The sequence below is a fragment of the Maylandia zebra genome, linkage group LG6, assembly GCF_041146795.1.
Source record: "Maylandia zebra isolate NMK-2024a linkage group LG6, Mzebra_GT3a, whole genome shotgun sequence".
Taxonomy (NCBI): domain Eukaryota; kingdom Metazoa; phylum Chordata; class Actinopteri; order Cichliformes; family Cichlidae; genus Maylandia; species Maylandia zebra.
Window position 1 is genome coordinate 7774934 of NC_135172.1, and position 17144 is coordinate 7792077.

The 17144-nt window shown below is 41.7% G+C and overlaps 1 protein-coding gene across 1 annotated transcript in view; it reads left to right on the forward strand.

Moving 5' to 3' along the window:
• Positions 1-17144, forward strand: part of lcor (ligand dependent nuclear receptor corepressor) — an 83366-nt gene that overhangs the window by 55144 nt on the left and 11078 nt on the right. The window contains exons 5-6 of the mRNA XM_004571793.3: positions 9824-10303; positions 14888-14978. Coding sequence (XP_004571850.1) covers positions 9824-10303; positions 14888-14978 — 571 coding nt within the window. The remainder of the gene's footprint in view (positions 1-9823; positions 10304-14887; positions 14979-17144) is intronic.

A 17144-nucleotide genomic window follows, 5' to 3' on the forward strand; every position in this document is an offset into this window, starting at 1 on the left:
AGTGTGACTCTGAAGTACTGTACTGTATGTTTGTAAGTTTTCTCCCAACAAACACAACAATGGCCACGAAATGTTTTGCACCGTCAAAGGCACCTGCGGTAGCACCCAAAAGGCAGAGGAAGATGCTAACCATCGCTCACAAAAAGTTTTTCTTCTGGACATGCTAAAGGAAGGTAGAAGTTAACATATTTTTCGGATTATAAGGCGCATTAAGCGAAACAAAACAGTCAGATAAATCAAACTTTACTCAACTCATTCTTCTTGCTTCCTCTGCTTCCGTACCATTGATTCATTAATGTTAAATTCTCTGGCAGCTGCTCTATTCCCATGTTCTTGACCCGAAAACAGGGTTTGATCTTTGGTTTCATTCTACAAGAGAAAAGTGTGAAAATGTTCATGCCTGTCTGAGAAAAGTGTATACAGTGTATAGTGAGAGGTTTGACAGCCTTAAAATATCTATACAGTGGTCCCTTGTTTATCATGGTAGCTACGTTCTAAAAGTAACATGCGATAGGTGGAATCTGCAAAGTAGCCAATTTACAATTACAGTGGAACCCTGACTTACAAATCCCCCGTTTCATGAAAAATTCAAGTTACGGAGGCACTGAATGGCAATATTTTTGCCCGTGTTACAGCAAAATGCCCGAGTAACGAAATAAGCTGGCTCTGATTGGCTGAGCCTACAATGCCTTCCAAATCATGTGACAACCCCTTAGCTTCCGTACTTGCGCTTTGCTGTTCCACTTGAACGACGTATTGTTGTTCTAGTTAGCAGCCTATAGCCTATCGTTCAGCATCGCCTCAGTCAAAACGCGCGATGGGTGCTTCGACTTACGAAAATTTTCGACTTGCAAAAGACCCTCGGGAACGAATTAATTTCGTAAGTCGGGGTTCCACTGTATTATAGATCCTGAGACTGATTATTCTTTAGGCCATTTAGGATTCATCTCTGTCGTCCATGACACTGATTATTAAGCATGGGAGGAGTTCATATAGTCTTTATCACTTTTTTTATTGCACATCTGTTGTATAGTAGCCATATAACAAATGTGAGTAAATTAGTTTTGAATGTAAGTCTGTGTCAAATAAGCTTTTTGAATCACCCAATAATAACAGTAGTTTGCATGATATCAACCATCATAGCCGGTAACACTTGGGATAAAAGTGCAAGATTAAATCCAATTTTTCTTGTGACGTTTAAAATAATTCGTTTCACTCAAAGGGTAATGAAAAGGAAAGAACCCTACGTGTCAAAAAGGTTCAAAAGTAACACTGATGTTTGTTTGGGAGAACTGCTCAGACTGCTGACTTTGCTAAAATGTAAGAATCCACTTGATGACCTTTACACTAAGGCAGATGCAGTGGGATGAAAAACTATCCAAAATGTCGAGGTGCTCGATAGTTGAGGAGTTCAAGCGCTTCGGTTAATCTCAGAAAAGTCACAGCGCAAACTTTCACGTACAAAGAACACAGCTTTATGAGGAGTGAATATGTATTTTTTCTAAAAACAGATCTCAAGTATTTAGCATTTAAAAGGTTAAATATTCTTTGTTCACACTTCAAAGGAGACAGCGCAGATCATATTTTTCACAGATAATAAAATTAATGCAGCCTTTTTGTTGTCAAATCTTTGTCAACACGATGCCAAATATTTGAGGTGTGACACTTGATACTGCAGTGTGAACGCAGAGTTGCTGCTGCTTAAATAGAATATCTGTTAAAATGTTTTGTGCTTTTTGTTACCTTTGAGAGCTTCTATTCTCCATTATCTGACACATGTTAAGCCGGACTCCTCTGTCATTTCCTGTAAAAGGCACTGTTGCAAGAATCCCTGTTTCTTACATTTTCAATTTGACTCTTTCCTCACATCTGATTTAAGTCACTTATTATGCATTAGGGCATATCTGGCATTATGTATGCGCTATTATTCCCCTGTTCCCATTGAGCTAAATGTTCGCCCCAGCACCAGTCTTACAGGTTTAATGTCAAACCAGAAGTGGACATGATTTCATCAATACTTGGACTACCTCCATCAAATTAACTGATCCATATCTGCGGAGCGCTTTGGTCACGCAGTTAGTCTCTCAGTCCAATCAGAGACTTTCTTATTTCTTCACTCTTTCTCTCTCTCTCTACAAAACAGGAATTACTGCTGTAGTGCTGTTGTCTTACACTTTCTTTAAACTCTGTTCACTGCCCGGTGCTATTGTGTCTTCAGTTGTGAATGGAGTCACGCTGAATGATCTGCTAATAATTAACTGAAGCATCGAGCCATTGGATAAACAATTTGGACCCACATCACATGGCCAAAAATTCCTTCAGCACTTCCTAGTTTGACTCCCAGCTGGCCGGCCCTTTGCTCCACGTTTTCCCTCTGCTGCAGCTGTCAGAAATAATAATATCTATATTCAATTGTAACTTAAATTTTTTTTAGTTGACCAAAAATTCTTAAAACAAGTTGAACCAAGCATTGAAGTCGAGCCGTGATTTTACATTTAAGTTGGCTGTTCACCTGTCAGGGACTCCAGATGACCGTTACTATATAGCCGGTATATTTCTATGATGGACTTAAGTGCTCGTTTTAATTAATGTGCATTTCCCCTATAACATAAAAAAACATGAAGAAACTGTAGACAACAAGCTTCAAGCTTGCCTCAAGCTGCTTAGTATTGTAAGGTAAAGACCCTAAAATGATCAGCTTTCAGTCAGTACAATCACCTTCTACTGAATATCTGCATATTTGCTGAATTGCCATAAATCCCCTTTTTATTAAGAAGACATCATGTTCTGTCCTGAGGCAGGTGGATGCTTTGTGACGGAGGTGAACTGAGTCTGGTGGAGACTGTAGCTGTTGTATTTTTAATTTTTTTTCCAGGAGGAAGGAAACAGATGTTTGTCAAGTCAGTGCCCAGCCTCAATCAATCTGGCTTCACTCACACAGGGAGAGATGCCTGTGGAGCTGCTATATTTAGACAGAAAAACAGTCCCACAGGCATAGGCATGATGTGGCGCACACACACACACACACACACACACACACACATATATACATACACACACACACACACACAGTCATTCATACAGTAACAGATCCACAAGCACGGTTAGGCACAGAATCACTGATCTGACAGCGCCTGTGGTCATTTTGTATCATGAGAGAAAATGATGTTTAGCAACAACATGCAGCGCTCTGAGAGTGCAAACCTCCACCCGAGTAGCTTGCTCTCAGGGCAGTATGTACCTTTAAGGGATTAGTGTTGTGTTTGTAGATAGTTTCTTCTTTTTAAATGTACTTTAAGGAGTTTGTAGTGCAGGAAGGTTTCTTTTAAGTTTTTTTATTTGCTCTGTTGAAATCAATGTAATACACTTAACCTAATTTTGTCTGTAATTATTGTTGTTATTTATGTGGATTTACTGCATGTGTTGCATTCATTTCATTGTTTGGTGAAATTTGTTTAAGTCTTTAGTCACAAAAATGTATTTTAAAAAAGTAATATAGTGTATACCATATAGTGTATACCTCTGTATACCATTATTATCACTTTGACCTTCAGATCGATCTGTTGATGTTGAAGCAGAGGTCAGATGTGACATGATGTTTTAAGTCCTTATGCAGTACTTAATCTACGTTGACCATATACACCGCACACTAACTTCTAAAGCTTTTTGTCAACCAATCAAGAAGTTGACCTTGAAGCTCTCGGTGGATGTAAATGTTCACGGATCGTTACCATGAACCCACTCTCATGCCACTCCAACAATGTTTAGCATTTGCACTCCAAACTAGAACTTACACAGCAGAGCTGTATGTAAGAATGAAAATATGTTGAGTTAATTGACCTGGGCATTAGTCACGTTTAGGTAAACAGCTGTACAGTGGCTTCACTTATAAAGCCTTGCAGCTTGTATCAATATAAAAACCTAAGAATTAAAATGTAAGATCAAAGTGTTTACCAGAATGTTTGTTCTGTCAAAAACTGTTTTTAAAAAGCTAATATGGGTGTATCATCCTTTGCACTGAAGTAGTGGAGCCATGTTTGTAGTCTTTAGTGTATCAACAGCTGATAACCTCAGCTCACTGATATCTTTTACCAGAGCCCAACCAAGATGTCAGGGTGCAGCAATTGCTGCTCTTTTATTTGGATCACACAGTGCAGGGAGTTCAAAATCATCTTGTACAAATTAGGGTTAGATTTTGAAAAAGCAAATATCTGATGAATGGCTGGCAATGGCTAGCAGCTGTTGTATACTGGTGCCTTTCTCAATAGGCAGGATTAATAGTTGTGTATCTTGTATGTACGGTGCATGTGATTTCTGGATTATTTCAGCACAGCTTCAGGATTACATTTTTTGGGCTAATGTATTGTTTGAAGGATTTGGGCTCTGACTCAGTGGCATGCGTGAATTTATCTGCATAATAATATATACTTTTTGCTTATAAGGAGTAAGTAGAGCTGACTTATCTGGGACAATGCCAGATTAATGGATTTAATAACAAACGAGTGTTGTCATTGTCACTGCTTTGTTGAGTGTGTATTAACCAGCGAGATCAGTGACCAGTGTTTGATGTGGATTTGTTTGGTCACAGCAGGAGGTCACAGAAAGTTGGATTATGAAATCGTTGGGTTTTTTCCCCCTAATTGCTCTTCTGATAGTTGCTGGACTTTGAAACTGTCATTTTTCTTAATCAGTTTAATTTCATATAAAGTGTCAATTTACAGTGAAACTGCCCTCAAGATGCTTTATATTGAAACATAAAGACCCTGCAATATTAGAAAGAAACCGCTAGGCAATCAAATTAACCCCCTATGAGCAAGCATTGGGCGACAGTAGGGAAGAACTCCCTTTTAACAGAAGTCAGGACTTCTGACATGACCAGGCAGTAGCCGCCTTCCCTGGCTTGGTGTGGGGAAAAGCAAGATAGAAGAGGGCAAAGAGAAACAAGTGCAAAAACAAAACCTATGATAGAAACAAGACAAAATTGAGAGAGTGATCAAGATGGCGCCGAGTATGGCAGCCTCGTCGCGAGCTCCCCCAAGCAACGGCTTTCTTCTGTGTTTAATTTTACTTTTCCTTTATTTTTTCACGAGCAGCACTTGTCTCCTTGTGTACGACCGACAAACCTTACTGGACATAAAAGACGGTCTTTCTTATAACTTTCCGGAGTTCAAGTTTTGCAACACGGACGCTCCGTTTGCAGACCCCCCATTCATCTCACCTGAGACGCCTTTGTTCTCTGGCCCTGGAGGCCGCAAACGCCGACGCAGAGGGAGAAGATCTGGCGTTCTGGTTCGACTGAGACGGCGCACTTACAGACCACCGTTACCCAGTTTATTACTGGCTAATATGCAGTCTCTGGAGAACAAGCTGTGCGAGCTTCGGGCAGGGATCTCATTCCAGCGAGAGATGCGGGACTGCTGCGTGATCTGCCTCACAGAAACCTGGCTATCGGACAAAGTACCGGACTCCGCAATACAACTGCCGGGGTTCTCTGTGCACCGCGCGGACAGGTCACAGGATCTTACTGGGAAAAGCAGAGGCGGTGGTGTGTGTTTCATGATCAACAACAGCTGGTGTGATTATGCGAACGTGCACCCGGTCAAATCCTTCTGCTCACCGGACCTGGAGTACCTGATGATTAAGTGCCGGCCATTCTGGCTACCGAGGGAATTTACAGCAGTGATTATTACGGCTGTTTACATTCCCCCACAAGCCGACACTGACCGTGCACTCAGGGAACTGTACAGCGCGATCAGCAGCGAGGAAACCGCACACCCAGAGGCAGCGTTTATCACAGCCGGAGACTTTAATAAGGGAAACCTGAAGAAAGTCTCACCAAAACTCCATCAACACATCCTTTTCAACACACGTGGAAACCGGCAACTCGACCACTGTTACACCTCTTTCCAGGATGCGTACAAAGCCCTCCCCCGCGCCCCATTCGGCCAATCAGATCACTGCTCCATCCTGCTCCTGCCCGCCTACAGGCAGAAGCTGAAACAGGAAGCTCCAACCCGGAGGGCGGTGCACTGTTGGACGGACCAATCGGAGTCTGCGCTGCGGGACTGTTTTGATCACGCGGACTGGGAAATGTTTCACGTGGCCGCCAGAGACATTGATGATACACAGACTCAGTCTGTGGATTTATCAGGAAATGCGTGGAAGATGTCGTCCCATCCAGAACAGTCAAATCCTTCCCAAATCAAAAACCCTGGATTAACGGAGATGTTCGCGCGGCACTGGCGGCACGGAACACCGCCTTTGCCTCCGCGAACACATCGGACTACAAACACGCACATTACCAACTCCGGAAGACGATCAAAGCAGCCAAACGTGAGTACAGGGACAGGGTGGAACAACAGTTTGACAACCCTCGGAGTATGTGGCAGGGACTAAACACGATCACAGACTTTAGAGGGAAAACCAGCACACCGCAGACCACGGCCTCTCTGTATGAGGATCTAAACGTATTCTACGCTAGATTCGACACAGCGAACACCATGAGACCGGACAGTGTGCGCACCGCGGATGACGTCAGTGCGCACACTGTGTCTGAGGAGGATGTGCGGAAGTGCTTCAGGAAGGTGAACGCACGCAAAGCTACTGGTCCGGACGGGATTCCCGGCCGCGTCCTCAGGTCATGCGCGGCTCAGCTGGCTGGAGTGTTCACGCACATCTTCAACCTTTCCCTCTCTCTGTCTGTAGTCCCAGCCTGCTTCAAAATGGCCACCATCGTCCCTGTACCCAAATCCTCCACCATCTCCTCATTGAACGACTGGCGACCTGTAGCCCTGACCCCCATCGTAAGCAAATGCTTCGAGAAGCTGGTCAGGGACTTCATCTGCTCTGCACTACCCGACTCACTGGACCCTCTACAGTTTGCATACCGCCACAACAGGTCCACTGATGATGCCATAGCCCTGACACTACACACTGCCCTGTCACACCTGGAGAAGAGAGACACGTATGTGAGGATGCTGTTTGTAGATTACAGCTCAGCATTCAATACCATCGTTCCCTCGAAGCTGGACAGGAAACTGCAGGATCTAGGACTGAGCAGCTCCCTCTGCAGCTGGATCCTTAGCTTCCTGTCTGACAGACGCCAGGTGGTCAGACTGGGCAGCATCACCTCACCCCCATCACACTGAACACTGGTGCTCCACAGGGGTGTGTACTGAGCCCTCTCCTGTACTCACTCTACACCTACGACTGCACAGCCACTAACAGCTCCAACATCATTGTGAAGTTTGCGGACGACACTACAGTGGTGGGTCTTATCACCAACAGTGATGAGACGGCTTACAGGGAGGAGGTCAGCGCCCTGACCCACTGGTGTCAAGACAACCATCTCACCCTCAACGTCGCAAAGACAAAGGAGTTGATAGTGGACTTCTGGAGGTGCAGAGAAGTACACACCCCCATCACCATCAACGGCGCTGCTGTGGAGAGAGTGAGCAGCTTCCGGTTCCTTGGCGTACACCTGGCTGAGGATCTTACGTGGTCAGTACACACAAACAAAACAGTGAAGAAGGCGCAGCAGCGCCTCTTCTTTCTCAGGAGACTGAAAAGATTCGGCATGAGCCCCCGCATCCTCAGGACCTTCTATCGCTGTGCCATTGAGAGCATCCTCACTGGATGCATCACCACCTGGTATGGCAACAGCACCGCCTACAACTGCAAAGCTCTCCAGCGAGTAGTGCGGTGCTCTGAACGGATAATTGGAGGTGAGCTTCCCTCCCTCCAAGACATCTACAGGAAGCGGTGCCTGAGGAAAGCGGGGAGGATCATCAAGGACTCCAGTCACCCCAGCCATAAACTGTTCAGACTGCTTCCATCAGGAAGGAGGTTCTGCAGCATCCGGTCCCGTACCAGCAGACTGAGAGACAGCTTTTTCCATCAGGCCATCAGACTGCTGAACACGTCATAGACACCTCAGCTTCACTACTGGAACTTCAACATTATGCACTCCATACTGTACAGTAATGCCACTGTTTTGCACATATTCAACTCTGTATATTTTATATATTTTATTATTATTATTATTATTATTTTATTTTATTTTTTTACTATTTAATTTGTAAAAATGTGTATACACACACACACACACACACACACACACACACGCACACACACACACACACACGTAGGAAAATATTTAGTATACACATCCAGAAATGCATACACTATTATATATTGTACATATATTTATTAGTTTCAGGTTGGCCATTCTTGTATTTTGCTTGTTTGTGTTGTTGTGTTTGCACATCTCTGTTGCTTGTGGGGCTCGCACACAAGAATTTCACTCGCATGTGCTGTGCCAGTGTGCCTGCACATGTGATGTGACAATAAAAAGTGATTTGATTTGATTTTGATTTGAAATTTAATAATAAGCAGTACTGACATAAAAGTGGACAAGGAATGCCCAGTGCACCATGGGAAGTCCCCAGCACAACTAAGGGCCAATGAGCATTATCAAAAAGGAAAGTTTGAAGCCTAATCCCAAAAGTATCCAGGCTGCCAGGAGAGGAGGGAGAAGTGCTGTGTTGGGATAATGTGGTACTATTTGTTCTTTAAGATGTGACGGGACTGATCTCTCAGGACATTCAGTTCTAAATTTAACATGGAGCCAATGATGAGAAACTAATATGGTAGAAATATGACTTCTGTTTCTAGTTTCTTTCATTACCTGGATTTTTTTATTTATTTATTTTTTACTCGTGTCTCAAGTATTTTTGTATTTTTAAAAAATGTGGAAGCCAAAATGCCCTTATTTATGAAACAAAAAGAAACTCAAGCAGATGATTTAGTTTGCTTTAGTGTTGCTTAATCTTACAGAAACCAGTAACAGGAGGTGAAACCCAAGCATGTAATAATTTCGACTACCCTTAAGTACAATTTGACTAATTTTTGTCAAACACAGTTGTAAAGTTGTAGATGACAGGAGTTGTTGTCTGGGGGATAAATGTTGCTTCAGATTTTCAGAATATTAAATCATTCCTCCTATTTGCCAAACCTGGAACATTTGCAGAATACTTTGTAGTAAGTAAAGTAAAAACTTGTCATGCTGATTGGGATGGGGTCAATTTTTTTTTCATTTTAATAAATGAACTAATAATTTAAACACTGCATTTTGTATTTTCACACATTATGTTTGAAGATTATTATTATGTATAAAGATTGTAGGAGCTCCAACCAATATCTTCAGATTGCTAATTTTATCTAAAATCAGAAAACGCAAAAATATTCAGTTTTGATCTAAAATGGAGAAAAAGAGCAAATGTTAAACGATGCTGAAAATCCAAATCATTCAAAATATGGGTTTGATGAAAAACTACACAAAAAATAAAAACTGCTGATTTTATGTTGTTGTCAAAGTGACAGATCAAATACTTGTTGGTATTGTGAATAGAGAGGCTGTGGTGTCTGCACCATGTGGGCTGTTTGCCTGCGCAAATATATTCAAGTGAACACACTGCTGCAAGATCAAATCCTGGACAAACTGCTCTGAAATACAGTGTTTAGAGATGACATAGTGTGGAGCGTAAGACTGAAAACAAGAAGGAATCCTGGGGAAGGGAATTGTTATGGAAGCCCCAGCTGAATAATGGCAAGCAGTAATCTGTTGCACAAACTGATATCATGGTGTTTCCAACATCGATAGGCAGGTTTAAGCCCTTATTCCAAGTGATTATTTGAGCAAAGCATCAGGATTACATTTTCGGATGAAATGGTATAAATAAGCTGCTGAGAGCAGCATCGGCTGAGCAGACTCCTGGAGGACGGGACGCTAACATGTTTGCTCTCCTGTTTTGTTCCTCTCCAGACCTCCCAAGTTTCTCAGACCCTCACATTCCTCTAGTGGCTCGTGAGATCATGCAGCGAATGATCCGCCAGTTCGCTGCTGAATATACCTCAAAAACTACTCAGGACGACCCGCCCCTGCCCAACGGCACCATGAAGGACCAAAGCCTGCCAAAAGCGGTGTCTCTGGCCCCGGCCCCCAGCTCTCCGCCCGGGCCACTGGCTGCGCCAAACTCTCCTCCATCATCTGCCTCCTCCTCTCCATCCCCGACCCCGGGACAATGCTTCAGCCCCACCTCCGCTGCTGCTGCCTCAGCACTCGCCTGCACCCAGAGCAGCAACAGTACGGGAGCCAGTAATGGTGGGGGGGGAGGAGGAGGAGGTACGGCTGCTGCCTCTGCACAGAATCCCGTCCTCAGTAAGCTTCTCATGGCCGACCAGGACGGCCCGTTGGACCTCACCGTTAAGAAGAACCAGGCTGATCCAGAGCCCAGCCAGCAGGGTGAGAGCAACGCACACACACACACACACACACACACACACACACACACACACACGTTTCTGACCAACATGTGGGCTTTTTTTTTTTTTTGCGCCTTTTACCAACCAAAAATATGAAAGCCTCAAATTTGGCTCAGTGTTTGTTTTAAACAGGCAGGTCTGCTGTGCAAAAATACTTCCTGCTCCATATTTAATACCAGTGTGCACAGACGACAAAAAGAATCAGACAAGAGTGTTTAAACAAAAATTGTAATTAATGTATAATTCTTTATTAGTGCACTGGTAATTCAAATTTAGAGTTGGCTGCCATTATTAAAATAATTAAAATGTAGATATATATAAAAAAATGAAAATAGAGCGGAAATGTGAAAAAAATAAATGTAAAAACACATTTCAAATTTTAACTAATAAGTATGACACTTTGTGTTTGTTCTAGTCTTTCCCAAAGTATTAACCACACACTGGGTTGATTGCCTGGCTCAGGTCCATGATTAATGTTCTCATTTCTCACACTGACAGCAAACATTTGAAGCAGACTTGCACATCAGATTCGCATCAATTCATTTTTAGTTGTCGTCACTTGCTGCGAATAATTGTTCATCTTCAACTTTAAAAGTGTGCACACGGTTTTCCTGACCGCGATCTCTGAAAAGACATGCTTCGAATCAAGCCTGCATGTGCAGTGCTTTACCAAGTCTGGAATTGTAGCTCAGGGCTCAATCTCTGTTTAATCAAACTGACCCAGCAGGGTGTCTGCAGTTTGATCAGCGAGCAGGCTGCTGGGGTGAACCAACAGCTCACTGCCTCAACCCTCACAGTGTGACCGATGATCCACTTTAATACCAGCTTTTTTAGAATCTGCTTACAGTAAGCTTACTTAATTTTTACAACAGAGAGACGTAGGCATTTAGATCCACCTCATGGTCACGAGCTATCTCTCTCCCACACGCACAAACAAGAAACGCCTTTTAAAGTGATTCTGACTCAATGTGGGCTCAGGAATCGTTTCAGTTACACAGCAAATGTAATTTCCGGAGAAGAAAAAGAGACACATTTTATTTGCTTCACTAATCAGTGTTATGTTACATCTGTGTGATGGCTGATTGTCAGCTGAAGCACACGGCAGGCATAAATTCTACAGAGAAAATCATGTTTTCATTTAAAGGTGCATCACTTTTTTTATCCATTAATATCTGTGCTAGCTAATTGTGCCGCTATTAGAGCATTACATGTCCACAGAACACGTTTTTACCCAATCTGCTGATTACGCACCAAATGTCATCAGCAAAATATCTTAATATTAAAATAGAAAATTGTCTCTAATACTTATCAAGGTATCATTATTGAAGAGCCCATACTACTACTAGTAATAAAGAAAAAAATGTCTTAGAGCAATCTTAACTTAAGCGCAGTCTTTTGGCTCACTTTGATTACTTTTAAATATACTGACAGCATCATTTGAAACTGTGTCCATGTTTATCGTGAGCATGCACATGTGTAATTAGGATTGCCATAATACTAGAATTTCAAACTCGGTGTAGACACCTAGGAAAACGTTGGTCGCTCCCTTCCATTGTTGATGCTTATTTCCTGTGCTTGTGGTGACTTGGCAACGTATGTCATTGCTAATCAAATAGAGTCGGTACATTATGCTGCGCTGTCTCTGTCTACTTGCTGGCAGACTTTTCTCAGTTTCAATCTGACAATCTGGCATAATACTATGTAGACTCAAAGAATTGTGTTATCCTGTTAAATCAAGACTGCCCATCATTGTTTCAGACTGGTAGGACAGCTCCAATGTTAACATCATGGTTTTATCATTGGGTGCAACCCACTACCTTAATCGTATCACCTAATGTGGTGATCAGGTGCTAATAGTTAAACTGCTAACAGGACAATGCACACCTCCCAGGTTAACAATTATGATAGCTGTGTTGTTGAAATGGGAGCTTTACTGCCCCCAGGAAACGTCTCATAAAGATCGCTGTCTCAGTCTTTAGGATGCTTCCGCAAGTTGTGCTGCTTGTCAGCTATTAGTGAGGGCAGGGCCTTTTGTGCCTGTCTGTCACCAGCAGTGCTGTGTGGGGTTGGGTGTCAGCTGAAGGAAGTGAAGACAGCACTGTTGGTATCAGTACTTCTGTGAATGGGTATTTAATTCAACACTAATTTTACTTATCAATAAATATCAGAACTTCTTTTCTTTTTAACAACCCTAAGTGTAATTTAACATTTGCTTAAAGGTTTGTCAGAAATTCATTATTGTACTGAATTTACTAGAAGCTTATGTTTTTGACCAGAGTGTTAATGTAACAATTTAAATAAATGCAATGGCTATTAAATGCATTTAAGGGTGAAACATAGAAGAGAAATCTGAAGGGTTTGTAACCTTAGTCGTTTTAATGTCTTCCTATTTGTCAGCCCCAGCCCTACTCTGTCCATCTGACATTGAAACAAAGTACAGATTCTCAGCAGGATTTTTTGTTTTGATTCCCGACTAATTTAGACAACCTTCTGAGAGTCACTCAAACAAAAAAATCTGCCCGGCATTTGACGCTCGCTGGGTGTTAATATCATAACATACGAGTAACAGTTCGTAATCTGATTAGAACTGCTGCATAAATATTCATGTTGATGAGGTAACTTTTTTTGTCTTATGACAGTTTAATACAGGAACACGGGGGAGCTCGTAATACCACCATCAATGCATCCTGTAAAAACAAGGCATGCTAATGTAGAGGTCGATGATAATTAAAATGTTCATTAGCTTGGAGAAGGACCTCATTAGTGTTACTTGTTATGTGTAATTTATCATGGTTGTTATCCCTGGGCGTTTTCTTACTTCAGTGCATTTTCTTAAAGATTAATTTAGGAGCCAAAATGTGTACACGTACAGAGTTTGCTTCCTTGTTAAAAACTTGTCATGCCAATGCTGTATAAAATATGCATATGCAAGAATTACAGTATGTGTGCATGTGTGCATACTGTAATTGTCACAGTCAGTCTGGACTCTTTTTATATATGGGTAGCACGGTGGCACGGTGATTGGGTGGCCGAGGCATTTCTTTTCCAGCTTCCCCACACAGTCCAGAAACATGCAGTTAGTGGGGTTAGGTTAATTGGTAGCTGTAAATTGGCCATAGGTGTGAATGTGAGTGTGAATGTTTGTCTGTCTGTATGTGCTAGCCCTGCGACAGACTGGAGACCTGTCCAGGGTGTACTCTGCTTCTCGCCCTGTGGTAGCTGGGATAGACTCCAGATCCCCCTCGACCCTGACAAGGCTCCCCTGGATGGATGGATATGTTTATAGATAGATAGATAGATAGATAGATAGATAGATAGATAGATAGATAGATAGATAGATAGATAGATAGATAGATAGATAGATAGATAGATAGATAGATAGATAGATAGATAGATAGATAGATAGATCATGTAATCAGTCTGTCTTTGTCATTAAAAGGATCAGAATTACATATTTTTTTTTACCATTTTCTGCTTTGAAGATGAACAGATTTTCTTGAAAATAAAATAAAAAAATAACAGAATGTGCCAGCTTACACTTTTTTCTGCTTACTTTATGTCACTACATAGGATGATCAGTTTTTTCTCCACGTGTGTGTCAACTAAACATATTGACAAATAAACTGAGATTTCACACTCAGCATGTAGCCACAGTATTTCCAGGACTTCACTGCGAGTGTCACACAGATTCCACCTGTTCTGATGCACACAGAACATCTTTTTTTTTCTTTTTTTCTTTTTTTGGTATTTAACGAAAAAAATGGGGGAAAAACGGGTGGTTTTATATACAGACACAAGCAGATGCCAAAGCTTTTAACATTCATGCCGATCGATCAAACAGTGATGGAATATTTTATGAATGTATAAAATGCAAAACCGTGATATGCAGTGTGAAGAGGCTCATTTATAAGACACATCCAACCTTCCAAATAATGTTGGCTGTTTCATATATACATATATATATGTATATATATATACACACACGCACATAGCATATATACTTAGTGATTTCTCATATTCACTCTGGAATATGGTATGGTCGTCATGGCAACTGCCTTCCTGCTCAGGTTAATCAAATCTTGATTGCAATCCAAAACCTTCTATAGGAGGGCATTAAACATGTCTGATGAAAATCAAACTGGACTGAAGAGGAGAAAATATAAATGCATAGTATACTAAAAGAAAATGGATCGTGCAAGGTCTGAAAATATCACGATTTCATATGCAGGTAACAAATTTGTCCTGCTTTTTACATTTTCAAATGCTCGGTGGTTGTGTATGTGGGAATCCTAATAGATTCAATTTCAGTCACAGGTGGATTCCTTTCTTTGTTTTTACTTTGTGTTTTGCATTACAGACAAATTAATAATCGGAAATAGAGAAAATAATATAAAAAAACACTGTTGTCTCCCTCTGAAATAGTTTCTTCGAGGATGTAATTGTAGACATATACAGACATTTACAGTAAGGGTTACATCTCTTTCCAAAGAAAAGCAGTGTATTGAATAGAGCTGGAGGTCAGTTGTGTTTAATCTTTTTTTCTCTCCTCTTTGTTTATTCTCAGATGGCGTCCTAGACCTCTCCACAAAGAAGAACCACAGTGCAGGCAGCCCCAAAGCTTTGCTCAACTTCACCCCCAAACCTGGACTCAAAGGGTAAGAAAGCAAACTAGTCTATTTAACCAAAGCAGCTCAGTTATTTGCCTGAAACAGCACTGGTGAAAGAAATAAAGCAGTGTTGTAATTTTGCACTACACTTCACAGACAAAACTTGGCAGTCTCTTTATGGCTGTCAACCATATTGATTACCAAATACTTATTAATTAATGAATATTTGATTTAACTTAAATAACCCTATTAAACTCAATTACAGCTCCATATTTTTTCTTGATCTCTGCTAAAGTGGCTTTAGGCTCCAGTCACACATGCCTAGAGACTGGTTGCCAAACATCTGACAACCTCCAGGTGCTAAGGAAAAGTGCGGATTCTGTGACCGGTTGATGATCTCCAGCGTAGAAATTAGTGCAAATACCCACAAGCTATTCAACCAGCAGTGAAACAGCATCTTTTGAAATGTGTGGGTTGCAGTGATAAAGAAAAACGTTACTTTTAAAGCAAATGTTTCTGGTTTCCATCGTGATTTTTCAAGTTTCACTGCAGCTCCGAGGGTAAGTGGCGAGTGTTTCCAGACTGGTCAGTCTCTTCCATACAAACTATGAGCAATCGCAGCAAACGGCTGTCAACCAAAGTAATCACAGGGAAGTTTGTGGTGCAGCACCCTCTCTGTGGCAGATATAATGAGCTCTCATTTCACTTTATGTGAGATAAGAAATTTTAGCTCCTCTCCATGATGCCAGCTTTCTTCTGATTGGCTGCTACTGCAAACAGAAGGTTGGAAGATCAAATGCTTGGGAACGCTGCGGTCTCAGCCAAAGCTGTCTGGCTGAGATCAGAATATTAGGGAATTGACATCACACAGAGCCCAAAGACCCCAAACTGTCTGAAATTTAGAGAGACAAACTGAGCTCTTGGATCATAGAGATTATTTGTAAATAAACTGTACTGGCCTCATTATTCAACCTATAGCAATATTTAATATAGACCTTCACCACTATATGAAACACATCTAAATAAAAAGCATAATCTCTCCTCTGTTTTGTACAGTCAATATTTGCACCATCAGTATATACTGCATGCATTCACAATAGATTATTTTCGTGAAAAGGAGCTGCAGAGTAGATCTGTCAGTTTATGAACCTGTATTCACTTTGGGTTGAAAGTGGGGAGCTGTTAACAGGTAAATTATAGGTCATCAGATTTTGTTATGACTGCACTACTCTATCTTGTTATGCATACTCGATATGGCTGTCATCACTAAATAGTGCCTTTTTTAAATAAATAAAAAGTGACTGAGAAAGAGCTGTGTGATGCTCCCATACTGTTAGTTCAGCTAGGCCACAGAGTCAGGCTCAACCTTAAGCCTGGCAGATTCACTTTTCCTTGGCTGGCACTTAGCTGACACCCTTCCACTCATCAGCTGCCCACAGTTGCTGCACATCTGCAAGCCACTTTTCAACCCACATCCACCCCAAGCCCTCCTCCCTTCTGTGACATAACTGTTGTCATTGATTCCTGGTCTGTGTCTCTGTTGGGGTCTTGCTGCTCCCACCACCATTAAGTGTAATTCATGGAACCACGTATGTGTCAGTTTTGCGTAGGTTTTTTGGCTACGCAGGATTTTTGGGTATGCAACCAACACAGACGTGCTTGCATGCGGTACTTCAAAAAAGCAACGGCGTGTAGGCTGACAGTGATGATGCTCTGTGTAGGAAGAATGCTGACTGGTTGAAAAGTAGGTTTAAACAGGAAGGAGAAAAAGTGTGAAAAAATAATCAGAAATTTAAAGAAGCCCACAGAAGAAGCAAAGCAAATATTTTGCACAGTTTTTAACACTCAGTTTCAGTCCACTGCAAAAATCTCTTTGTCTGTTATGACTGCTGTGTTCTCCGTGGCAGGGGCTAAGCTAAAAGATTAACAGCAGCCCACAAACACTGATCTGTAGGCTACTTCGCAAGAGTAGTCCATAGTTGTTCCACATGTTTTGACACTGCCCCCAGGTGACAGTGCACAGCTACAACATGTAGATGATCAAGAAAGTGTGTTTCTTTCATCGAGAATCTAGTAAATCTTTCTCAGATGTTAAAGATTTTAAATCATGTAGACAATAAAAAGAGTTTGTGTTTATATTCGGTACTATGCTATTCGTTCATCCAGCCAAAGGATTCATAAGGGTATGTTGTGGCGAGGCATAATCTCTCTGTC